The sequence below is a fragment of the Capsicum annuum genome, chromosome 11 (genome assembly GCF_002878395.1).
Source record: "Capsicum annuum cultivar UCD-10X-F1 chromosome 11, UCD10Xv1.1, whole genome shotgun sequence".
In the NCBI taxonomy this organism is placed as follows: domain Eukaryota; kingdom Viridiplantae; phylum Streptophyta; class Magnoliopsida; order Solanales; family Solanaceae; genus Capsicum; species Capsicum annuum.
The window spans coordinates 1619498-1645100 of NC_061121.1; the positions used below are offsets into that span (position 1 = coordinate 1619498).

The 25603-nt window shown below is 37.3% G+C and overlaps 2 protein-coding genes across 7 annotated transcripts; one reads left to right on the top strand and one right to left on the bottom strand.

Annotated features, from left to right (window-relative positions):
- The first annotated feature begins 8956 nt into the window (after positions 1 to 8956).
- Positions 8957 to 17091, top strand: LOC107856721 (putative glutamine amidotransferase GAT1_2.1). 5 transcript variants are annotated; one of them, XM_047399315.1, is made up of 4 exons: positions 8957 to 9452; positions 12500 to 13752; positions 15221 to 15427; positions 16522 to 17091. In XM_047399315.1, exons 2-4 carry the CDS (start codon positions 12574 to 12576, stop codon positions 16762 to 16764), a joined length of 1629 nt encoding a protein of 542 aa, XP_047255271.1. In that variant the 5' UTR covers positions 8957 to 9452; positions 12500 to 12573; the 3' UTR covers positions 16765 to 17091. The 5 variants fall into 5 exon arrangements, with proteins under 5 accessions (XP_047255271.1, XP_047255272.1, XP_016557189.2 ...); XM_047399316.1 differs by lacking the exons at positions 8957 to 9452; positions 16522 to 17091 and adding exons at positions 11798 to 12041; positions 16236 to 16376; XM_016701703.2 differs by lacking the exon at positions 8957 to 9452 and adding an exon at positions 11801 to 12041 and having other exon boundaries at positions 16383 to 16665.
- Positions 17092 to 18329: 1238 nt separating this feature from the next.
- LOC107856735 lies at positions 18330 to 25375 on the bottom strand. Of its 2 annotated transcripts, none has more exons than XM_016701719.2 (6): positions 23993 to 25375; positions 22749 to 22960; positions 20598 to 20895; positions 20345 to 20430; positions 20164 to 20255; positions 18330 to 19121 (listed from the first exon to the last, which is right to left on the bottom strand). In XM_016701719.2, the coding sequence occupies exons 1-6, from the start codon at positions 24284 to 24286 to the stop codon at positions 18907 to 18909; spliced, it is 1197 nt and encodes a 398-aa protein (XP_016557205.1). In that variant the 5' UTR covers positions 24287 to 25375; the 3' UTR covers positions 18330 to 18906. The 2 variants fall into 2 exon arrangements, with proteins under 2 accessions (XP_016557205.1, XP_016557206.1); XM_016701720.2 differs by having other exon boundaries at positions 20598 to 20892; positions 23993 to 25039.
- Between the last annotated feature and the right edge of the window lie 228 nt (positions 25376 to 25603).

Here is a 25603-nt window from a genome sequence, read left to right on the forward strand (position 1 = left end):
AGGTATGCCAGGGAGGTTGAGGATCGTCCTAATGTGGTCTGTTTATTTATTCGAGGCCATTTGGGTGGTCAAAAGGGTGAAACAACGCGAATGGAGCATTTTCAGGCCAAATCGGTATGCTATAACCCACGGTTTTGGGGGTAGACCAGGGGTCTGGGGGTGCCGTGGGCAAAAAATCAATCGGGGAAAACCAAGGCGTTTGGGGATCGCCCCAGTGTAGTCCGTTTATTTAGTCGAAGTCATTTGGGTGGTAAAACAGGCAAAAGAGTACAAATGGGGCATTTTCGAGCCAAATCGATGTTCTATAACCCTCAATTTTGGGGGTGGGCCCGATGTTCGGGGGTTTCATGGGCCAAAAATTGATCGAGGCGTGACAGGGAGGTTAGGGATCATCCCAGTATGGTCCATATATTTTTTCGAGGCCATTTGGGTGGTCAAATAGGAGAAACAGCACGAACGGAGCATTTTTGGGCCAAATCAGTGTACTATAACCCACGATTTCTGGGGTGGGCCCGAGGTCCGGGGTGCCATGGGCCAAAAATTGACTGAGGCATTCCAGAGAGATTGGGGATCGTCCAACTATGGTTCGTTTATTTATTCAATGCCATTTGGGTGGTCAAACGGGTGACACGGCGTAAACAGGGCATTTTTGGGCCAAATCGTTGTGCTATAGCCCACGATTTTAGGGGTAGGCCCAGGGACCGGGGGTTCCGTGGGCCTAAAATCAACCGTAGTATGCCAGGGATGTTGGGATCGTCTAGTGTAAGCCGTTTGGGTGGGTTGGGCCATTTGGGTGGTCAAACAGGCGAAACGGCGCGAACAGAGCATTTTTAGCCAAATTTGTGTGCTACGACCCGCGGTTTTAGGGGTGGAACCGGGTATGCTGTAGGCCTAAAATTGATCGAGGCCTGCCAGGGAGGTTGGAGATCATCATAGTGTTGTCTGTTTATATATTCGAGATCATTTGGGTGGTCAAACGGGCAAAACGATGAAGAATGGGGCATTTTTGTGCCAAATCGATGTGTTTTACCCATGATTTCTGGGTGGGCCCGAGGTCCAATTGTGTTGTGGATCAAAAATTGATTGGGGCATGCCAGGGAGGTTAGAGATCATTGCAGTATGGTCCGTTTATTTATTCAAAGCAATTTCAGTGGTCAAATGGGCAAAACGATGCTAATTGGGAATTTTTTGGCTAAATCAGTGTGCTATAGCCCATGGTTTAGTGGGTGGGCCTAGGTCTAGGCCTATCGTGGGTCAAAAATTTACCGATGAGTGCCAGAGCGGTTGGGGATTGTCCTGGTTTGGTCTGTTTATTTATTCGAGGCTATTTGAGTGGTCAAACGGGTGAAACAACATAAACGGGGCATTTTCTAGCCAAATCAGTGTGCTATAGCCCACGATTTTGGGGGTGGGTCCTGGTCTAGGGGTGTCGTAGGATAAAAATCAATCGAGGCATGCTAGGGAGGTTTTGGATTGTTCCAATTTGGTCCGTTTATTTATTCGAGGCCCTTTGGGTGGTCAAACGGGCGAAACGGCGTGAATGGGGCATTTTCGAGCCAAATCGGTGTGCTCTAACCAATAGTTTCAGGGGTGGACCTGGAGTCTGGGGTGTCGTGGGCTGAAAATCAATTGAGTCATGCCAGGGAGGTTGGGGATCATCCCAATGTGATTCATTAATTTATTCGAGACTATTTCGGTGGTCAAACAGGGAAAACAACACGAATGGGGCATTTTCAAGCCAAATTAGTGTGCTATAACACACGTTTTCATGGATGATCCCAGAGTTCAGGATTGTCGTTGGTCGAAAGTTGATTGGGGCATGCCAGAGATGATAAGGATCATCCCAGTATGGTCCGTTTATTAATTTAAGGCCATTTGGGTTGTCAAAATGGGTGAAACAACGCAAATAGAGAATTTTGGGGCCAAATCGATGTGTGGTATAGCCCACGATTATGGGGGTAGGCCCGGGGTTCAAGGTTTTATGGGTGAAAAATCGATCGAGGCATGCCAAGGAGGTTGCGGATCATCCCAGTGTGGTTCATTTATTTATTGGATTCCATTTGGGTGGTCAAAAGGGCGAAATGAGGCAAACAGGGCATTTTTTGGCAAAATCGGTGTGCAATAGCCCATGATTTCGGGGGTTCGCTCGGGGTCCGATGATGAGTAGGCTAAAAATCGACTAAGCCATGCCAGAGAGGTTGGGGATCATCCCAGTTTGGTCCGTTTATTTATTCGTAGATATTTGGGTGGTCAAACGGGCGAAACGACACGAACGGTGCATTTTCGGGCTAAATCGGTGTGATATAACCCATGGTTTCGGGGGTGGGCCTTAGGTCCAGGGGGTCGTTGGCCAAAAATCGACCAAGGCATGCCAGGAAGGTTGGGGATCATCCTAGTAGGGTCCGTTTTTTTATTCGAGGCCATTTGAGTGGTCAAACGGGTGAAACAGCGCTAACGGGGTATTTTTGGGCCAAATTGGTATGCTATAACCCTCAGTGTTGGGGGTGGGCCCATGGCTCGATGGTGCTGTAGAAACCTAATTTTGTCCCTCCCCGATATTATTTTCATTCATTTTTACCTTATCCTACCATGTACCCTCACCCATGTAATTATACCCTACAAACAAAAGAAAAAAAATAATAACAACTCCTAACTAATTTTATCTTATTCTAACAACCTCTCCAATTAAAAGATGACACCTCCCTACCCCATACCCCTACACCCCACATCCCTATACCCATGTGACCCCACCCCCTCACATTTTTTTGGATTCCTTTTAACCAAATCACAACAAAAATAAAGAAGGGGTCCCCACGGGTACACCTCACAAAAAGAATGATACCAAAATTCCTTTAAAAGCAAAGGTAACCTTCCAGGAAGGGGGGATCCTAGTTCATCCTCTTCAAGAGGATATACACACTGAAAAAGGAGAAGAGGGGCTTTTTTTTCTTTTCTTGGTCACCACACACACAAAAGGGAGAAAGAGATCGGGAGAAAGAGAATGGAAAGAGGAGAAAACAACGGGGGTGGTGTTTGACTGAAATCCGACGGAGAAACCAAAAAACATTGAGAGACCGGTTCTTTTTCGTGTTTTTTTTCCGTCGATATTTGCGCCGGAATCGGCACCATCGGGGGTACAGTTCATTTGTTCAACGAGTTTAGTTCGAAATCCCCAAAAATTTTCTCCGTTTTCCATTGGTTTCCAGATGAATCTAGCCGGAAATAGTGAATCCGCAATCGAGGTGACGCAATCGGAGCTGTTTCATTCTATTCCAACCAACTCCCATCTGACAGCGATCAAAAAAATCAAACGAGTCAGTTGGTTCATTCGGTTCAATTTAAATTTTTGTTGGTTTCTTCAAGTTGGGGTTCGACGTTGAGGGTCCAGTTGGGTTGAGGTTTCGTTGCTCCGTGAATTTTGATCCATCACTGATTGTTTGGAATAAAATCAACGAGAAGGTCAATTCTACTCTTTCTCTCTTTTATTTCAACATTTATGATATTTCGTGCTTCGAATCGAATATTCATGTGGTTTTGATCTTCGCTGGTGATGAATGATTGTTTGTGTTGATTGGTTGTTGATTCTGTTGGGTACGAATTATATGTGATTTGAATGACGAATATTGAGTTCATAGTGGTTGTGGATCGTTACTCTTGAATTGTGGAAAATTTAGTGTTAAAAAAAATTTGGGGTTGAATGGTAGGAATTGAAAAATAAATGAATATCGTTTAGTTCTGATTTATGGCCGTTGCTTATTTTGGAGTAAAAACGTGAATGTTAAACGTGGTAGTATCATGTCAACGAATTGGATAGGCAAACGTAGGTTGGGTAGGCAAAGTTTAGAATTTGTGGTTTTGTTGAATGTTTAAAATTTTATTGAATGTTGAAAATTTGGGTGAATGGTTTGGTTTTCTCACATTAAAAAATTGTACTCATTTGGCCGGGGAATGTCCCGAGGGATTTGTATTGATTTATCCGGGAAATGCCCTAAAGTTACCATGTACTTGAAGATGACGCACGATCAAGGCCTGAAACGTCGGGTGGAGAAAGCAATGGGTTGGAGCTTAGTCTAGCATTAGCTTAGAATAGGATTTATATTTTCGCATTTTTTTCTATTTTTGGATTGTATAATTGGACCGGATACTATATTTTGGATTTGTTTTGATTTGTGTGTTTGATTGATTGTTCTATGTTTTTTTGTGTGGTTTATACATTCGTAATGTCAAAATAGCCGATACACTCCACCAAGCGACCGTGGTCAAATCACGAGACCGAGGGATGCCTAACACCTTCCCCTCGATCAACAGAATTCCTTAGTCGAAATCTCTGTTCGCGGATCAGTTTTACAGAGTCAAAATCGTTTTGAAAAGGATTTTTCAAAGGTGACTTGGCACACCGGACTATGCCAAGTGGCGACTCTGAGTTTTGAATAAAATGAATCCTTTTCGAAAACAAATTTTTCATCTTTTGTCACTTAATAATAAAAACTCTTTCGAACCTTAAAATGAATCTTTTTGGAGTGCGAAAAAAGGGGTGTAACAGGTACCATAGGCCGAAAATCGACCGGGGCGTGCCTGGGAGGATGGGGATTATCCCATTGTAGGCCGTTTGGATAGGCGGAGCCATTTGGGTTGTCAAACATGCAGGACAATGCCAATGGGGCATTTTTTAGACAAATTGGTGTGCTATAGCCCATGGTTTTGGGGTGGCTCGGGGTTCGGCCATGTGGTGGGCTAAAAATCGATCGGGGCATGCCAGGGAGGCTGAGAATCATCCCAGTGTGATCCATTTATTTATTCGAGGTTGGGGATTGTCCTAGTGTCAAATGGGCAAAACGGTGCGATTGGGGCATTTTTGGGCCAAATCAATGTGCTATAGCCCACCCCCGGGGTCTGGCGGTGTCGCGGGTCGAAAATCGATTGTGGTGTGCCAGGGAAGTTGAGAATTGTTTCGGTAGGTCATTTGGGTGGTCAAACGGGCGAAATGGTGCAAACAGGGTATTTTTAAGTCAAATCAGTATGTTATAGCCCATGGTTTTAGGGGTGGGCCCGAGGGTGCAGTGGGCCAAAAATCGACCGTGGCACGCTAGGAAGGTTGGGGATCATCACAGTGTGGGTCATTCGGGTGGGCGGGGTCATTTGAGGGGTCGAACGAGTGAAACGGCGTGAACAAGTTATTTTTTAGGCAAATCAGTTTTCTATAGCCCACGATTTCAGGGGTTATCCCCCGGGTCCGAGGGTGTCGTGGGCTGAAAAGTGACTGAGGTGTGCCAAGGAGGTTGGGGATCGTCCCAATGTGGTTCGTTTATTTATTCAAGGCGATATGGATGGTCAAACGAACAAACCAGCGCAAACGAGGTATTTTTGGGCTAAATTGGTATGCTATAGCCCACGATTTCTAGGGTGGGCCCAGGGTCCGGGGGTGTCATAGGCCGAAAATTGATCGGGGCGTGCCAGGAAGGTTGGGGATCATCCCAGCGTGGGTATTTTGGTTGGGCGTGGCTATTTAGTTTGTCAAACGAGTGAAATGGTGCGAATGGGACTTTTTGGGGCAAAATCAGTGTGCTGTAGTCCACGGTTTTGGAGGTAGCCCCGGGATCTGGGGTATCGTGGGCCAAAAATCCATCGAGCATGCCAGGGAGGTTGGGTATTATCCCAGTGTGGTCCGTTTATTTATTCGAGGCCATTTGGGTGGTTAAACGGGCGAAACAGCGCAAACGGGGCATTTTCGAGCCAAATCAGTATGCTATAGCCCACGATTTTGGGGTGGACCTGGGGTCCGGCAGAGCTATGGGCTGAAAATCGACTGAGGTATGTCAGGGAGGTTGGGGATCGTCCCAATGTGGGCCGTTTGGGTGGGCGGGGCCATTTGGATGGTCAAACGGGCGAAACGGCGCGAACAGGACATTTTTTGTCCAAATCAGTTTTCTATAGCCCACGATTTTGGGGGTGAGCCCAGGTTCCAGGGGTGTCGAAGGCCAAAAATCGATCGAGGCATGTCAGGGAGGTTGGGGATCTTCACAGTGTGATCCGTTTATTTATTCAAGCCTATTTAGGTGGTCAAACAGGCGAAATGGCGCGAACGGGGCATTTTTAGGCCAAATCGATATGCTATAGCCCACAATTATGAGGGTGGGCCCGGGGTCCGGGGGTTTCGTGGGCCAAAAATTGACTGAGGTATGCCAAAGATGTTGTGAATCGTCTCAGTGTGGTCCGTTTATTTATTCGAGGCCATTTGGGTGGTCAAACGGGCGAAATAGCGCGAACGGGTCATTTTTTGGCCAAATCGGTGTTCTATAGCCCACAATTTTGGGGGTGGGCTAAGGGTCTGGGGTGTCGTGAGCTGAAAATTGACCGGGGCATGCCAAGGAGGTTGGGTATCATCCCAGAGTGGTCCGTTTGAGTTGTCAAACGGACAAAACGGCGAAACGGGGCATTTTCGCGCTAAATCGGTGTGCTATAGCCCACGGTTTCGGAAGTGAGCCCGGGGTTCAGGGGTGTCGTAGGTTAAAAATCGATCAGGGCGTGCTAGGGAGGTTGGGGATCGTCCCAACCTTGTTTATAAAAATAATATTATAAAAATCAACCTTGTTTATTCAAATAATTTTAAATTAAATTTAAATAATTATTAAATAAATTCTTATCTTACAACAAACATCCTATAAACTACAGATATATAGATCATGCACGAGATGTATTTTTTAATATCCAACTTAACCAAAATTAATCTTTCTTTCCTTTTTTTTTTTTTTTTTATATCTCTATGTTTCTATCTTTTGCATGTATTGTGTTTATATGAAAATGCTTTATTCCTATTTAATATGTTTCTGTCCATCCCTGCTCTTTGTTTTGTTTATCTAATTCTTTTGTCTCTAAACTTAAAAATAATACAGTATATTAAATATTAAGATCAGTGAGGCATTATCATCGGTAGAGATATAGATCCACAACACGTTAAAAGATAGGAAAAATTAGAGAAACTATCATCCTTAAGACTGTAATTACAATAAATAGCAATATTTTTTCAAAATTACAACTTATAGCAAAAGTAGTAATATTTTATCCACTTCATAGTAATAGAAGAATATGTATTTTTCAGTTGTGCATATGTATTTATGAGTAATACATATATATTTGTATATGTATTTATATAGCAACATTTTACTTAAATACAAATATAATTTGCTATTTTTCGTAATTATGAAACTGTTGCTATAAAAGTTATAATTAAAGCTACAGAGTTGCTATTTCTGAAATTTTCCCTTAAACATATTATACTCAACTGAAACTTCATTTCAAAATAATCCGAGAACAAACCAGTACAACTAATTACTAATATTATTTTAATACCAAGTCCACGCATAACGTAGAAGTGTTCGGATAAATAAACATGCAACTTGTAACGATAAGAAAATAAACTCACATAAGCAATCAGCCCAGCCTATTGAATAATACACAAACTCATTCAATAACACATGCAATTCATGCTTTGTTTACAATAAAAACTTATAAAAATAGTACAAGATCGAAAAAGAACCTGTGTGACAAATTAGATTGAATATTGAGACAAAAACATCGTCACCAGAAACTCAAAATGGAGGCCGAACTCAAACACTAATTCACCAACGTTTATGAATACTTTTTTTTCTTTTCTCACTCAATTTCTCTTGGCTTGTTCTTTTGCTTTTTACTTTTTTTTTTTGTTTCTTTGTTCTGTCCATTTTTTTTTTTTCACCAAAATGTTGTTCGCTTCCTGTAATACATGCATATATATATATATATATATATTGCATGTCTCTTCTTTTGTTTTCACTCAAGTTTTTTTTTTGTTTTGTTTTTTCTTCAATTTTCTTTTCTCTCTCAATTCTCTTTCTGATTCTCTCTGTCTTTTCTAATGTCCCAAGTACGTCGAATCCTCTTTTTGGGGTGGGAGTCAAGTAGAAGGGATTTTGGGTTGGGGGGGGGGGAATGGGGAGAGTAGTAATCTATTAGGATTGGATTTTTTGAATTTTGAAAAAAAAAAAATTTTCTTTTTTTTTAATTGAAGACAATAAAATAATAATAACAATAAATATAATAATTAATTAATTTTATATTAATCAAAACATAATAACAATTTATAAATAGACAATTTATTTAAATTTAGAATAAATAGTATGTGTATATATATATATTAATATTATTTTTTTTGAATTTTTGTATTATTTTTAAAATTAGGATTAAAAAATAAAAATAAAAATATCTCAAAACTAAATTTATTTAATTATTGATTTTTTTAAGTAAAACTTTATTAAAATTAAAATAAAATACGAAATTAAATAATATTATACCAAATATAAATATTTAATATAAAAAATAAATTAAAATTCGAGAAGGATAAAAAATCACGTGTCTACACCTAATTGTTTTTTTTTTTTTTTGGCATAATATATAAATATGACCCTAAACTTGACACTAAATTATAACTTTGACCTTAAACTTTGATAGTGCACAAATAGGACCTTTAACTATTTAAAACTGCACAAATATGACCTCCCTCCAAGTCATTCCTTTTAACGACGTGACACCGTGTGATTGTGTGAGCTTTCCACGCAGGCGCGAGTGAAACTCACGCATGGGGTTGCAAAATCGGAGATCATATTTGTTCAGATTTTGAATAGTTAAATGTCCTATTTGTGCACTATCAAAATATCAGATCAAAGTTATAATTTGGTACAAGTTTAGGGGTCATATTTATGAATTATGCCTTTAATATTATATTGGCCACTTGTTTATGTCCTTTACCACTTGTCTATGAAAATCATGTGATTGATCAAACCATAAAGTATGTGAAATTTTAATGAAAAGATAGTACGGAAAAACAATATTATGTGTATATTATGATTTAGAGAAATACATGACAAGTTTTTTCATATTACATACAACAAATAGTCAAATCAACTTAACCACAAAAATTATATAATAATGTGGGACTATTTGATATTCGGAATTCATTGGCTCGATTAATTTGAATTCATTCCATAACAACTCATTACATATGAAGGATTTTAGTCCTTCATATGAAAGAAGACTCAGTTGCCGACTTAAACTCGAGACTCAACTGGAGCCGGAAAGAACCTTTATCATTCCACCACGTCTTCTGAACAAACATATTGCTTGATACTAATGTTTCTTTTATACGTATTTTACACTGTCAGTGCACAGAACTTAACGACGTTTTAAATGTATTTGATTGGTTTTGTAGGAATTTGTTACAGCAGTAATTGCATATGAGAAGAAGCTTAATGGTTGTGAAAATATACCAAGAGGTGTCAAATTCAACCATGAATTGGAAAAGCAAAAGAAAAAGCATTATTAGAAGTTTTTCAATTGCAAAAAATATGTATGGCAATGGACTTGGAAGAATTTCAGAAAAAATATCTGAACTTGAACCTGGAGCTGAATTTCTTGAGGTACAAATTTTTTTTTTTTTTTTTTTTTTGAAAAATAATATTCTCGAAATTACTTGGAGCAACGGTAAAGTTGTCTTTGTGTAGCTGGTGGTCACTGGTTCGAGCGGTGTAAATAGTCTCTAGTGTTTGCGTTAGGGTAACCTCTTAGGGTGTAGGCCTTCCCCGAACCATTCTAACACTGAATGCGTTGTGCACCTGACTATGTTGAAATATGTAACTCTTTTAGTCTATTTGCATATCCGTAGTCCGAATATGAGTATCGAACATTAAATGGAAAATCAATTAAAAAAAATATACTAATGTTGGGGATTGGACAAATTTTATTTATTGCTTGTTATTATTTTATTTTCAATACAAATCCATAAAATAATAAGTAGATTAGTATTACTTGTCAATAATTATTAAATCACTTCTTAATTAAGTTCAAGATAATAGGGCATAACTCTATACATCATGATCTAATCCACAACTTAAATTTTATAACATTAAGAACCATATCTTGATTGACGTTTAACTATATTAATTAATTATATCTTGTAACCAAACAAAGAAATAAAGAAAATTTTATGTTATCTTTAATTTTCAAAATGTGATTATGTCAAATTAGAATATGGCTACATGCAAAGCACTTATTGATTAACAATATATGATAAATGGCTAACTATTAAGAAATTAATATATTAGTAGTTGTGTCAACGAAGGTGGTTGCATTTAATTTTTCAATTGAATAATACACTTTTGCTTCAAATTTAGAAATTTTTTCTGAATTTTAATCTCAAGTGTCGATTACGTAGATAAGTTAACCAATTAAAATATGACATCATTTATTATACACATCATCCTCAATTGGAACATGCCTGAGATTTTACGGCTTATTAAGACTAAGTCTTGTACTTAAAGGAAGTGACACATCTACGTAATCAACATCTAAAAACATCCGCAATAATGACAAATCTAAATTTAAACAAAAAATGGCCTACAAAAACACTTCATCATATGTTAAAAAGTAGTCAATTGAAACAAATCGTAGTTTGAAGATACAAATGAAATTCACAAGCGAATTTGAGATTGGACTATCATGGTTAAATTTGTCACTTAACCATGATAAATTTGTGTAACACTTATCGGTTGCAATAAATCTTTATTTAAAAAAAAAAAATATGATAGTTTTCATTTCACTTCATTGATCATCATACTACAATCTACACGTTGAACAAATGCTAAGTAGAATAATTCAAACCACTAAAGGATATGGTGCAGCGGATGGGGTTGCTCCCTGTCTTAATCAGAGAGTACTTCCTCGAATGGGCCCAACGAGGCACGAATTCGAATTAATCGGACTCTAATGTGGGAACTGAACACCGAAGAAACCAAAAAGTAAATGATATTATACCGTTGAACAAACGCTACGTAGAATAATTCAAACTAGCAAAGGATGTGGTGTAGCGGATAGAATTGTTTCCTTCCTTAGTCAGAGAGTACTTCCTCGAATGGGCCCTACGAGGTACGGATTCAGATTCGTCAGGCTCCAATGTGAAAATCGAACACCGAGAAAATCAAAAATATAAATAAAATAAAATCAAAAAATAGTCCTTCTAAAATCCAGATGACATATTCGTCAAGATCCATTAAAGTTTTTATACACTCATGAGCACGTCACCAATACAATCAAAGCTTTTGACTTCTAGCTTAATCTTAGGATAATGCTAGTATAATTTACAATATTGAAATATAAAATACTAATATTAGTCGAAATTAGAATTTTGAGTTTATAGATTCTAAATAATCCATATTTAGTGAATTTATTTAAAGGGAAAACGTTCAAAATATACCTAAACTTAGACAAAATTTACTATAACACGTTTCAACTTTGCGAGGGTCTTATGCCCCCCTCCCCCCAAATTATTTTTTACCGTATTTTTATGACATCTATTTGCTTAACTGGACCACTGCAAACCCTTACGTACTCACTAAGCGTCTATTCATGCAGTGGTACAACTAACAAATATATGCCAAAATAATTGAATTTCGTCAAATCAAAAGGTGATATACACAAAGTCGCAACATTAGGTTTACTTGAATCCAGTACTTCTAATGGCAAGCATAAATTTATATATAAATCTTCATTAAAATTGCAATAATTATATAATCGAAACCTAAAAGAACGAAATTCATAAAGTTTAAATCTTACAGCCGTTTTTTACTAAACCGTATAAGCAGAACTGTAGCTCTGCCCCTATAATCTCACCAAAGACCAATCAAACCACCATATATTATTTTATGTGGCAACTCGACTACGTTTATCCCCTAATTAATTTTACTTTATCTATTTTTGCATGACCATAGGTTATATATACACTCCTATATATATAACACACAAAACTTTGAAAAATTTAAACCTACAAAAATCTTTTATATATATATATATACAATCTTTGTGGAATTAATTTTTTTTCCATATTTAATTTAATTATTTCTTGGATTTGAAGTATTTAAAAAAGATGGCTCCAGATCTATCAATGATTCTTCCTAGGGTTCTTATTGTATCTCGAAGAACTGTTCGTAAGAACAAGTTTGTTGATTTTGTTGGTAAGTTATATTTTATTTTTCGTCGTTATTTCCTGTTTTTTTTTAGTAGTGAGAAAGATGTTTTTTGAATTGGAGAAAGTTTGATAACTAAAAAGTATAGCATGCCGGAATCTAACTGAGGTTCCTGTTGGTGGAGGAAGTGGATTGGTGATAAAAGAGGCATATAAATTTAGATGTTTTATGTCAAAAAAAAATAATAATAATAAGTATGACATCTTTGAAAAAATTTTCATAAAAAAAATAAAATTCAATATTTCACTTTTTTTTTTATTTTTTTTGCTTAAAATTCTAGTGAATATATTGTTGTTTTTTTGATGAATTTAATTCTTGAATTTATCTAAAAACATAAAATGGTCATTTGGCAATATAGGGCTTCTGTTTGCTCTATTATCATCATTGAGTTAATTATGTGAAGGTGTACGTTTTTATTTACTTAATTATATCTTCAACGTATGCAGGTGAATATCACTTAGATCTCATCGTGAGTTATGGAGCAGCGCCTGTTATAGTGCCGCGGGTTAATGGTGTACACATGTTACTAGAAAGTTTTCAACCAATTCATGGAGTTCTTTTATGTGAAGGAGAAGACATTGATCCATCATTATATGATGCTGAATTATCAGGATTATCACAAGAAGAACTTGATGAAATCAAGAAGATACATTCAAGTGATACAACAATTGATAGAGAAAAAGATTCAATTGAATTAGCTCTTGCAAAATTATGTCTTGAAAGGAACATACCTTATTTGGGAATTTGTAGAGGTTCACAAGTTCTCAATGTTGCTTGTGGTGGCACCCTTTATCAAGATTTGGAGAAAGAATTGTCCAAGAATTGTCTATCGCGCTCTGAGTCTCCAGAAATGCTGTCGCACCTATGGCAGTCGATTGATGTATCGTCTGACATGCATCCATCGGCAGTTTTGAAGAGTCAGAGTTCGAAAGAATTGTCCAAGAATGGTCAATCCCTGTCCCGCTCTGACTCTCCAGAAATGTTGTCGCACCTGTGTCGGCCGGTCGGTGGATCATCTGAGGTGCATCCATCGACAGTTTTGAAGAGTCAGAGCGGCACCCTTTATCAAGATTTAGAGAAAGAATTGACCAAGAATTGCCAATCGCTATCACGCTCTGACCCTCCGAAAACGTTGTTGCACCTGTGTCAGCCGGTCGGTGTATCACCTGACATGCATCCATCGACAGTTTTGAAGAGTCATAGTCCGAAAGAATTGACCAAGAATTGCCAATCCCTATCGCGCTCCGACTCTCCAGAAATGTCGTCGCGCCTGTGTCAGCCGATCAGGTCATCCGACATGCATCCATCGACAGTTTTGAAGAATCAGAGCGAGATAGGACAAAACTATGAGAAAGTTGTGCACATGAACTATGACAACTATGATGGACATAGACATGTGGTGAAAATAGTTGAAAATACACCATTACACAAATGGTTTAAAGATTCATTATTAGAAGAAGATGATAACAAAATGGAGATTTGGGTTAATAGTTATCATCATCAAGGTGTTAAGAAATTAGCACAAAGATTTGTGCCAATGGCATTTGCTAATGATGGATTAATTGAAGGTTTTTATGATCCAGATACATATAATCCTGTTGAAGGTAAATTTATTATGGGATTACAATTTCATCCTGAACGTATGCGTGGACAAGATAATGGTGATTTTGATTATCCAGGATGTGCTATGGCTTACCAGGTAATTAAATTCTCAAACTTGCTAATTAATTTTTATCGTGTTCAGATGTCTCGAGTTCGAGTCCTGTAAATGGAGAAATTTTCGATCGGACGTTCTTTTTGCAATCCTTAGAGTAACTGGTAAAGTTGCTGGCGTGTGACGAGGAGGTCACGGGTTCAAGTTGCTGGCGTGTGACGAGGAGGTCACGGGTTCAATTCTTGGAAACAGCCTCTGGCAGAAATGCAAGGTAAGGCTGCGTACAATACTGAATACACCCTTGGTCGTGGGGGTCCTTTCTGGGACCCTGCGCATAGCGGGAGTTTTAGTGCACCGAGCTGCCCTTTACATTCTCTCATGATCCAAAATTTTGGTATGCGCGTTTTTGTGTTCGACGATGGTGTATTTTGATATGCACGTTTTTGTGTTCGGCGATGGTGTAGCCTGCTGTGAGGTATGTTGGTCAAAGCGGATAGTATATGTCATGAGCTTGGATCGTGACAAATATGTACTTGCTTTTGGGGTCAAAGTTGAAGGGGAACCTTAAAGTAACTGGTAAAGTCGCTCCCATGTGATCAGGAGGTCACGGGTTCAAGCCTGAGAAACAGCCTCTGGCAGAGATGCAAGGTAAGGCTGCGGGCAATGCGTCCTTGGTCGGGGGTTCCTTCCTTGGACCTTGCGCATAGCGGAAGCTTTAGTGTACCGAGCTGCCCTTTACATTCTCTCATGATCCAAAATTTTGGTATGCGCATTTTTGGGTTCGACGATGGTGTAGCTCAAGGGATAAATTGTGAGGTCTGTTGGTCAAAGCAGATAGTATGTGTCATGAGCTTGGATCGTAGGGTCAAAGATGGCGTGGCTCGAGGATCAAATCAATGAGGTTTGTAATAGATCTTACGAGGGTTAAATATGAATAGTCAGACCAGTAGATATCGAAAACCAGATGATGATACAATAACAAGTTAAAATAAAAAAGAGATTTTAAAGTTTAATATTATATTGGCCACTTGTCTATTTCCTTTACCAATTGTCTATGAAATCATGTGATTGATCAAACCATAAAGTATGTGAAAAATTAATGAAAAGATAGTATGGATATTTTATGTATATTATAATAATTTAGAGAAATACATAAGTTTTTTCATATTACATACAACAAATAGTCAAATGTGTCAAATCAACTTTAACCATAAAAAAATAATAATAATGTGAGACTATTTGATATTCGGAATTCATTGGCTCGATTAATTCAAATTTATGTCGTAACAACTCACCACGTATAAGGGGTTTTAGTCCTACATACAAAAGAGGACTCAATTCCCGACTTAAACCCGAGACTCCTGATTAAGAGTGGAGCCGGAAGGAACCTTTATCATTCCACCACGCCTTCTGAGCAAACATATTGCTTGATACTAATGTTTTTTATACGTATTTTACACTGTCAGTGCACAAAACTTAACTACGTTTTAAATTTATTTGATTGATTTTGTAGGAATTTGTTAAAGCAGTAATTGCATATGAGAAGAAGCTTAATGGTTGTGAAAATATACCAAGAGGTGTGAAATTAAACCGTGAATTGGAAAGCAAAAGAAAAAGCATTATTAGAAGTTTTTCAATTGCAAAAAATATGTATAGCAATGGACTTGGAAGAATTTCAGAAAAAATATCTGAACTTGAACCTGGAGCTGAATTTCTTGAGGTACAAATTTTTTTTATATCTTTTTTTTTTTTGAAAAATAATATTCTCAAAATTACTTGGAGCAACGGTAAAGTTGTCTTTGTGTAACTGGTAGTCATTGGTTCAAGCAGTGTGAGTAGTCTCTAATGTTTGCGTGAGGGTAACCTCTTAGGGTGTAGGCCTTCCTCGAACCCTGCTAACACTGGATGTTTTGTGCACCTGACTAGGGTGAAATATGTAACTCTTTTATTTGTGTATATGCTAGAGATAAAAGTCACATTCTCGAAATTTCTTGGAGCAACGGTAAAGTTGTCTTCGTGCAACCTTATAGTCACTGGTTCGAGCAGTGTAAGTAGTCACTAGTGTTTGTGTTAGGATAGAATGCCTACATAACACCTCTTAGGCGTAGCCCTTTCCCGAACCCTGCTAGTGTGCACCTGACTAGGTTGAAATATGTAACTGTCTTATTTCTTGGAGCAACGATAAAGTTGTCTTCGTGTAACCTATTGTCACCGGTTCGAGCAGTGTAAGTAGTCACTAATGTTTGTGTTAGGATAGAAATGCCTACATAACACCTCTTGGGCATAGCCCTTCCCCGAACCCTGCTAAAACTGAATGTTGTGTGCACCTGACTAGGTTGAAATATGTAACTGTCTTATTTCTTGGAGCAACGATAAAGTTGTCTTCGTGTAACCTATAGTCACCGGTTCGAGCAGTGTAAGTAGTCGCTAATGTTTGCATTAGGATAGAAATGCCTGCATAACACCTCTTTGGGGTGTAGCCCTTCCCCGAACCCTGCTAACAATGGATTCTTTGTGCACCTGACTAGGTTGAAATATGTAAACAACAACAACATACCCAGCATATGCAGTCCATACCACTACCTCAGATGAAGTAGAGAGGTTGTTTCCGATCAATAGACCCCCGGCTCAGGACTAGGTTTATAATATGTAACTCTTTTATTTGTCAATGCTAGAGATGAATCAAGGCGGATTCTGTTGGTTCAACTGAACACATTGTTTTCGATTACACATAATACAACTACACTCATTTCGAAGAATGTAGCTGAACTCACCGACTCTAGATCCTGAACAGTTTCATGCAATGACATGTAGGCAAACACAGCATTGAGTGTGCAACAAGAGAATAGGTTGAAGCAAATGGGAGCAACAGTGAGGAATGCATCGACATACATGAACAGATTGAAGATGAATGAAGAAAGAGAAAGAATGGCTAGAGCTATTCTTGCAAAAATGTCAATTGAACAACTCTCAGATATGATTGGATTTTATCATAAAATGGGACAACTTTGTTCTGAGGCTTTAGACAACAAGTTCAATGACATGGAGTTAGCTTGAATTATTACATGGAGAGCATCGGAGTAACTGGTAAAGTTGTTGTCGCGTGACCAGGAGGTCATGTGTTTTAAGTTGTGGAAACGGGATCTCTCGCAGAAATGTCTTGTGATTCGGTTCTTTCTTGAACCCCGTGCATAGCGGGAGTTTAAGTGCACCGGACTGCCCTTTTCTACAATGTATCATTGATTAATTTTTTTAACAAAATGTCACTCCATGTTTAATTATGCCATGAAATCAACTTTGTTTTGTTTTTGCTGATTGGCAAGTGTATAACTAAGGTGTAATAAGTTATATACATCGATAATACAAAAAAATTATATTAGTATATACCAAAGTACTTGAAAAATTTATATATATATATATAACCTTCATAAGGTAGATTTACGATTTTAAAAATAAGACTAGTTATCTGTGACAACTTGTATGAGATACACTAGAACGGATTTGTTTTGTATCATGTAGCTAGGACGCATATTATGTCATATATACGACTCATGTATCTACTTGTTCAATAGTTTCTCCTTTCTTTGAAAGAAGAGGGTACTTCTCGTCAGGAATAAGACTTAACTCTTGAAGTTTAATTATAAACAACATAAATCGCGATAATTTGAAGCTTAATTATAGGAAAATCTTGACTTACATAATTATTGAAAATCTCGATTTTGGGTCTGTTAAAATACACAATTAGCTCCCGATACATCTAATGATAAGATACATTTTTTCCTTTATAAAGACAGACGATAATTGTTTGAAAAATTCATGTGCTAACACACACCAAAAGCTTCGATAATCATAATTTTGTATCTTGGGTTCTCCAAAACTCAAAAAATTAAAACAAAAATAACGTCAATCATGAGAGTAAGGCCAGTATCCACATTAAAACCCCGACTAATCCAGATTCGAACAGTGTAAGGCCCTATCACTTGCACATAGAAAATATATAGTTGAACTCATTTTTGTGAAATACTACCATTTCCATATAGAAAATTCATGAGAGCTCACTTTCATTGACAACTATAACTACGTTGCTCAGACTCTTCAAAAATATTGGATCAAAACTAGTACTAGAATTCGACACAAGTGCAGTCGTTAATCTGGCATTCATTTTCAAATTGATACACGAGATCAGAAATATAGAACTACCAGTAAAACGAAAAAGAATAAGCAACAACAACAACACCATACGCGGTGTAATCCCACAAGTAAAGTCCGGAAGAGGTAAGATGTATGTGGAGGGTAGAGAGGCTATTTCCAATAAACCCTCGGCTCAAAAAGTGAAGCAAAAACAACACCATACTCGGTTTAATCCCACAAGTGGAGTCCGGAAGAGGTAAGATGCATGTGGAGGGTAGAGAGGCTATTTCCCATAGACCCTCGGCTCAAAAAGTAAAGTTATTCGGAAAAAAGTGGGGCTGCATATGAGGCCCTTCCCCGGACCACACGCACAGAAAAGGGTTGCAGGAAGAAAAAGAAAAGATAGTAAAATATCAAGCTACACAACAAAATGCAACAACAGATAACAAAAAGACATTAAAGAAAAAAGAAAAAATAAACATGGGACGGAATTATACCTAAATAAGTCCATTAACTAGAAGTCTATTATTACTAAATAAAGTCAAATAAAAAAAAGTAATGTACATTACATGGGGAAGCTTTATATTTCACCACCATAGTAGCTCTAAGTAGAATTCTAGTATAAAATAAACACACCTACAAGTTCAAGGCAGTAAAACACACAGCCTGCTCTCTCTCTACTACAATGCGAAAATGAGGAGCATTACGGTGCCATCGTAATATTATACTCGCTTTTCTTTCAGTCTTTTCATCACTGTATAGGGCATTGTTACCCATCTGTTATCGATCTTTTATTCATAACTTCCCTCGGAAACTTTTACTCCGATACTATTTTTCCGCTTCCTTCCCCACCAGTATTCAGCCTTCGCCAGATGGCTGGTTTTTTTTTTGCTTTTTTGTTTTTGAATTTATTTTTTTTCATATTTCATTGTCTCACGGTATAGACAACAGCGTAGTAACTTAAGGTTAGAGCGAAACCTTAACCCATTTCTCGTCACAAAACAACAGCTGCATCAAGCACGGAGTGGTTCGGTCCACTCAACACGGGGCGAAGAGAATATCTAGTTTTCACCTTTGGCAGAAGAAACTGAAATCTGGGTGATTGACCTGAAGCAGCTTTAGCCAGTTATCTGCAGCCTGTAAGAGCGAGCTCATTAACTGTCTTCCAGGTCCACCATTCGGTGTCCAAAGTGACGGTTTAAACTTGTATGAAGCAAGGCCAAAAGCAGGTAAGGGGATCTTAGGGGCTACATCTGTATCAGTCGGACATGTTACAACCGCAGCTGCAAAAAATCCACTAAACTTTCAACAATGCATTCGCAACAGAACAATTTAGTTAAAACTAAAAGTAACTTGTATTAAGCTATCGTAATATACACTGTTCATATATATTCAAGAAAAGATTGACTTTCAAATAAGCAAAGAGTTGATGAACTAAGGGTGGAGAACTTTTTTCACAACGAACTATTTTTACCAGATTAACACGCCCTAGTTAATCCGGAGTCTGGGACAACATGCAAAAATCAACAGAAGGCAAAGTTGAAAATTTGGAGGAAATCAGATTTAAGGCTGCACAAGTCATTCAAGCCAAACAACACTGCATGACACAAACCAAGTCTTTTGCTAACTTCACTTTTGATGACACCACTCCAATTTTTTGCCGTTCTATTCCTTTCAGATAATTTCTTTCAAGATAAACAACGAAGTGTTCAAAGAATAAATTAGCTTCTTATTCCTATTAAAAAGCAATGAGACAAACCCGGGGCTTAGTTCAAATGGCAAAGATTTGAGGGACTTGTGACTTGGGTCAGAAGTTCAAGCCACCTTGCAGACTATGCACGGTATTTAAGTGGAGAACGGTAGAGGAACAGGTCCATTATCCCCGATTTTCGAAGGCTGCAATGGGTCGTAAGAGTTGGCCCAGACGTATTTTTCTGTCCAAAAGAAGGGAAGAGGAAACTTCGCTACACAACTTCCACATGGTTATGCTTATGTTTGTTTTATAGAACTATTTTGGAAGCTTCTTAAGTCCTTATTTCGATGTGAAATGAGTTAAATATATTGACTAAGAAATTGATGCATTCAATCATTGTTTGTTTGACAGCGATTAATTCTCTTGTTTTTTTTTTTCAAATACATTAAGGAAATATATGAATATCAACATACTAGTACGGATGAATATACAAAGGCAAATATCAAAAACCACATCACATTATGAAAAGAATAAGCACAGAAAAATACAAAAGGGAACAGAAGAAGCTGCAGTTTTTAATATTCAACCGAAAGAAAGAACAAAGGCAATTTAGAGTGGAAACAGCCAGATACCTGTCATTGGTGTATGAAGAGAATGAAAGGTCAGAAAGCAAGCGTCAAGAGCTTTTAAAGTAGGTCCCGTGGGTATCCGGTAAATTGGATACCTGCAAGAGAGACGTCAGAACATTAAAATTCAGGAAAAAAATAGAGCGTATATATCTTGATATTAAATGCGCAAGAAAAGCAAAAATACCAGGCTACAGAAATCCAACTGGACGGGAGGAGATCGCAACTTCTCATTGTTTTTAATTCAGGAAAGTGTTTAGCAAGATCAGATATCTACAGAACAAGAAACACAATGAGAATATGAGATATAACAAAAAGACGAGACGAGTAACTTATCCATTACTCTCTATCAATAAAAGAAACAAAAGATGACTACTTTAAGAGAGAGGGAGGAAAGGGACCAACTATCTTTACTTATCAACAAAAAATAAAAGACCAACCTTGTCTGCCAAAGGTTCACGACCGTAAGGCTGATCGCGCGCCAGATACTCAAACAATAAGGCACCTTGAGAAGACCCAGATTCACTCTCATCGCTTGAAAAGCCTTCCTGAAAGGTAGCATTCCTGTCTCTTAATGACAAACCATCGATACTAAGGGAGCTTTCACTTGTTTGGCTATGATACATACGTTGCTCCCTTGTATAATTCAAGAAACGTCTCTCGTGTTCAGAGTCACTGCTACCATCACTACTAGAATCCCGAAAATAGTCACTATCACTTTCTTCACCTGGTAGCCTACTGTGTCAGAAAATGCCAAGTCAATATCACACGTTTCTTAAACCTACTCATTCAAAATGTAGACAGCACCATTCAAGATTCAGAGCCTTTCAAAAAAAGAGGAGGTGAGCGGGAAAAGCATTGAGATACAATCATGTACATTTACAACAGAAACACACTTGGCATACATGAGATCTAGCTATATGCCACATGCCCACCTATACACTAGCTAAAGTGCACAGAAAGTGAAATTAACAATATTCAGGAAATCGCAGAATGATATAAACGATACACCAGACGGAGAAATGGATGCAGAAGACAGAACTGCAAATAGCAAATTTGATAACCTTGTTGTGACAACATTCCGTTCCCATTTTGGAAAGCAGAAAAAGCATATAGTGAATAGCGAAAAAAGGCTCGAGAAGTGGGAGAGAGAAAAAGAGAACAAAGTGAAGTGCAACTGAGAATTTTTGCTCAGTTCTTACCAATAACACAGATGGAAAGAAAAAGAAACAGCATTTAATAATCTTAGAATTCAGTTTTGGGGCTTTCTGGTGAGATGGAAGTGTTCGGCCAGCTGGAAGACCATACCGACTAACAAGTATAAGCTAACATCAAGATAATCAAAATGGTTGTGCAATTCGATCATTATAATAGGTCTATACGTATATATTTTAAAATTATTTATGTAATGAATGAGTGTATAGACATATATAAAGTTGGAAATTTTTAAGAATGTAACACTAGAGGTTCTCTTATTCGCAAGTGGGGAGGAGGGGAGAAAAAGCAAAGCATCTAATCCCTAAATTACGAAATCAGTTGAAACATTTACAAGTATCGCTGACAGGTTATCAGAGAAGATCCTCAGAAAAGTTAGCAACCTCAGGTTTTGATTCATGTATTGTATCGGCATGTGAAGCCTGGTTTACCTATAAAAAGATCTATATAGAATGCATTCAGTTCCAGGAAGGACCAAAAATGCTGTTTTCTGCCAAACCTAAAACGCACAGCTAATCAAACTTACTTCTTTAGGTCTTATGTTGGTCGGACTCTCCAATAATGACGCCACACTCATGTCGGATCCTCTAAAAATGTACTATAATTTGGAGGATCCGACACACATCCGTCAGGACGTTTGAAGAATCCGAGCAACATAGTTTAGGTCCATATTATGGGAACCCTGAAACATCATTAATAAAAGCAAGCACTAAATTTTCTTCAAATATAGCTGATCTGCTACACATAAGAGCAAGAACACAATTTGTAATTTGTTAGAACATAAGTGGGTACTTGGTTAGAGAGCCACGTCTCAGAAGTGGGTACCAATTTGGCTTATAGAAAATCACCCACACATCCACACAAAAGCTCATTCCAAATTCAGGAAGTTTATGACATTACAAAGCGGAATGAAGCAGGTGTCTTCTAGACTCTATCTGTATGTCATGAGAACTCTTTGCTTTCCACTTCTTTATATAACTTTCCCCCAAAAAACATCACGCAGTAATAACAAAGAGGAAAAGGAAATACACATAAATAAAATATCAAAGCAAAAACTTTCTACTTGCTGAGTCTCTGTTAATGTACACCGAGAGTATTATACACAAATTTAAATCAATGCCACAACTACACTGTATCCACACTTCATGTAAAAAAGCGGATGATCATTGCTTACCTAAATATACCCAAAATTAATCGTGGAGCTGATATAAGCATAAACGAGTATACAGAAAACCAAAGCTAATGCAAAAACAAGCACCTTCAGTGTGTAGTATTGAGACTAACAATTCATAAGGCCAGAAACACTGGCTGCGCCACGAGTAACAAGAACTAACTTTAGGCTAAAGATGGAAGGAAAAGAAAGTGCAAATATATACCTTGTTTTGACTGAAGCATTCGTAGAGTCACCATACAACTGAATACCTGACAAATAGGGCACATAGTACTGAACTGCACTATCACCTTCATGCAACACCAATGGAACTCCAGCTCCGTATGCACTCCATTCTTTAAAAGACTCCCATAAGTCGCCAAGCACATAGTACGGCTGAAACTCCACATTACACGTCCTCCAACCCCTCATAGTTGTCTGTAACAAACACAACCACTGTTCACTCAAAACCTATAATCTTAACAACAAACAAGAGCTAATTTTCTTTAACAGTTAAACTTCCAACCACAACCAATAGACTGCAGTAGAATTATCAATCATAACCAGTAAAAGATTAAATATTTATCTCAATATTAACCATTTTTTCAATCAAAACCTATAATCTTAACAATGAACAACAGTTAAACTTCCATTCCAACCAAACTCCAGCAAAAGATGATATATTTAAGCCAATACAACCATTTTCAGTCAACTGTCCTATAACCTATAAACAACAGTTACATTTTATTTTATTTCTTGATAACCGTGGTGTCCGGAGCAGCTTTTGTGCACCTGCACTAATTCTAAAAGATACCTGCCACACCTCCCACCGGCAGCAAGTACAAGTTAACTGTATCACCTCGACTAATTTCACAAGATACCTGCGACCTCCCACCGACAAGACCTCCCACCGACAAGAAGTACCAGATAACGCTAACCACCAAGGCTAGGATACCTTCCACCTCCCACCAGCACCTCAACTAATTTCACGGGATACCTACCGCCTCCCACCGACAAGAAGTACCAAGTAACTATGTCCACCAAAGTTAGGATACCTACCACCCTCCTATTGACAATGGCACCTGGTAATTCTGTCACTTTGCCTGCTACCTCCCAACAGCAATAGGTACCAGGTACCTCCGTCGATCAAGACTAGGACATATAGGAAGAAATCACCTAGTACTATTGTCTCCGGGGCTGAACCTGAAACCTCATGGTTCTCAACAGACCTCATTAACCATGAAGCCACACCCTTGGATGCTTAAACAACAGTTATAAAATTTTCAGCAATAACTACTGAAGTCTCAAACTTTTTGTACTAATCCAATCAATTAAACACTTAAAACAACTCATCACTAACCTAACTACAATCATTTCCAATCAAAACCAACATCCACAACAACAAAAAACAAATAAAACCTTCAATCAAAACCCATAAAAAAAAGACTAAAAGCCACAATCTTTTTTCACCTTAGATAGATATTGAGCTGGAACTGAAGGAGTAACAGCTCTCAAAAACCTCTGTAGATTACAAATAGGCAAAGCTTCCTTTGCCATCACACCAGCAACTGGCAACTCCTCATCAACAACCTTCACTTTCATCTTCACATTACTAACAGCAACATCACTCTTAGCTCTACGTATGTAATTACCATCCTCATCATTAAGGCTCCTATTAACATTCCTACGAGCCTTAGCAGCACTATAAAATCTATGATCTTCACCATTAAAGCTCCTATTAAATTGTAATCCACTACCTATCATATCTCTTTATATCAAAAACCCCAAAAATCCTTCAATATATAGCAATTTTTTTCGCGAAAAATAGCAAATTATATATCGATTTAACCAGAATTACTTCAAGAAAATGATAACGGGGTTGATTGGACTATCTATTTATATCAAAAAAAAAAAAAACTAAATTCTTTAATTTTTATTTTTTTTGCCTTTTTTCACAATAAATAGCAAATTATATATCGATTTAATCAGAATTTCTTCAAGAAAATGAAAAGGGGTTTATTGGGCTAATTAATTCTCGTAGAAATGAATCAAACGAGGAAAAATTAGCCACAGCAAAGATTATTTTTTAACTCAATATATATCAATTTTTCGCCTTTTTGTCAATAAATACCAAATTATATATCAAATTAATCAGAATCTCTTCAAGAAAATAAAAAGGGGTTGATTGAGCTAATTAATTAGCCACAAAAAAAATTCAAAAAAAATTATGAGAATTTTCGACGAATTATGAAGTTTTTATGAAGAATTTTGAGTAAACCGTAGCAACTATTTGACTCAGTAGATCAAAAATATGCATATAACATATATAAATATATATATATATATATATATATATATTACTGAAGAAGCATGTGGGTATTGTATAAAAAAGAGAACTTTTTAATTTTTTTTCTTTGCAGAAATTTGCAGTTGAAAATGGAGGAGAGAGAAATAGTGACAGAATAATTAAAATTGTATGTATGGGCAGGGGAAGTGGGAAGAAGAAAAAACAAAGGTTATTTGAATTTCATTTTGTTTTCTTTTTTGAAAAATAAAATAAATAAATGCATCTTTTAACTTATTATATTTACACAAATTTTCATTTTTATAAAGTAATTGTAAAAATTTCAACTAATTATATATCTTCATAAGAGCTATCGAAGTTAATTATGTACTCAACAGATTCAAAATTAAAAAGAAAAAAGAGATATTAGAAATTAATTATGTATCTTTACATAAATATATTTTCGTTGAATATATCAAGAGCTAATTATGCATCTCGACAAATTCAAAAATGGTACTTTCAGTTATTATACAAATCGTTTTTTATGTTTAGTTTTTTTATTTGCTTGTGGGATACATCAAAAAGTCACGCATTGAGAATAAGACTTCTCTCGAAGATAAAACGGCTCGTATACATCAGAAAGTCACGCACTGGAAATAAGACACTCCTTGACAAGATCACAGAATGCAACACAATAAGGGGGCATTAGACTGTAGTTTGCGCGAAGGAAAAAGCAAATCGACCAAAATATTAACAGGGAGAAGAAGCGAAAGAGATATTTTTGAGCCTGCAAGCAG

Excerpts from the sequence above, each read along its gene's own strand:
- LOC107856721 (XM_016701701.2), top strand. The coding sequence starts at position 11,954 with ATGGCTCCAGATCTATCAATGATTCTTCCTAGGGTTCTTATTGTATCT. Across the intron at positions 12,042-12,499 it reads CAAGTTTGTTGATTTTGTTG|GTGAATATCACTTAGATCTC; the intron begins GTAAGTTATATT and ends CAACGTATGCAG. Across the intron at positions 13,753-15,220 it reads GATGTGCTATGGCTTACCAG|GAATTTGTTAAAGCAGTAAT; the intron begins GTAATTAAATTC and ends TTGATTTTGTAG.
- LOC107856735 (XM_016701719.2), bottom strand. The coding sequence starts at position 24,286 with ATGATAGGTAGTGGATTACAATTTAATAGGAGCTTTAATGGTGAAGAT. Across the intron at positions 22,961-23,992 it reads CAGCTCAATATCTATCTAAG|ACAACTATGAGGGGTTGGAG; the intron begins GTGAAAAAAGAT and ends TGTTTGTTACAG. Across the intron at positions 20,896-22,748 it reads AATGCTTCAGTCAAAACAAG|TAGGCTACCAGGTGAAGAAA; the intron begins GTATATATTTGC and ends TTTCTGACACAG.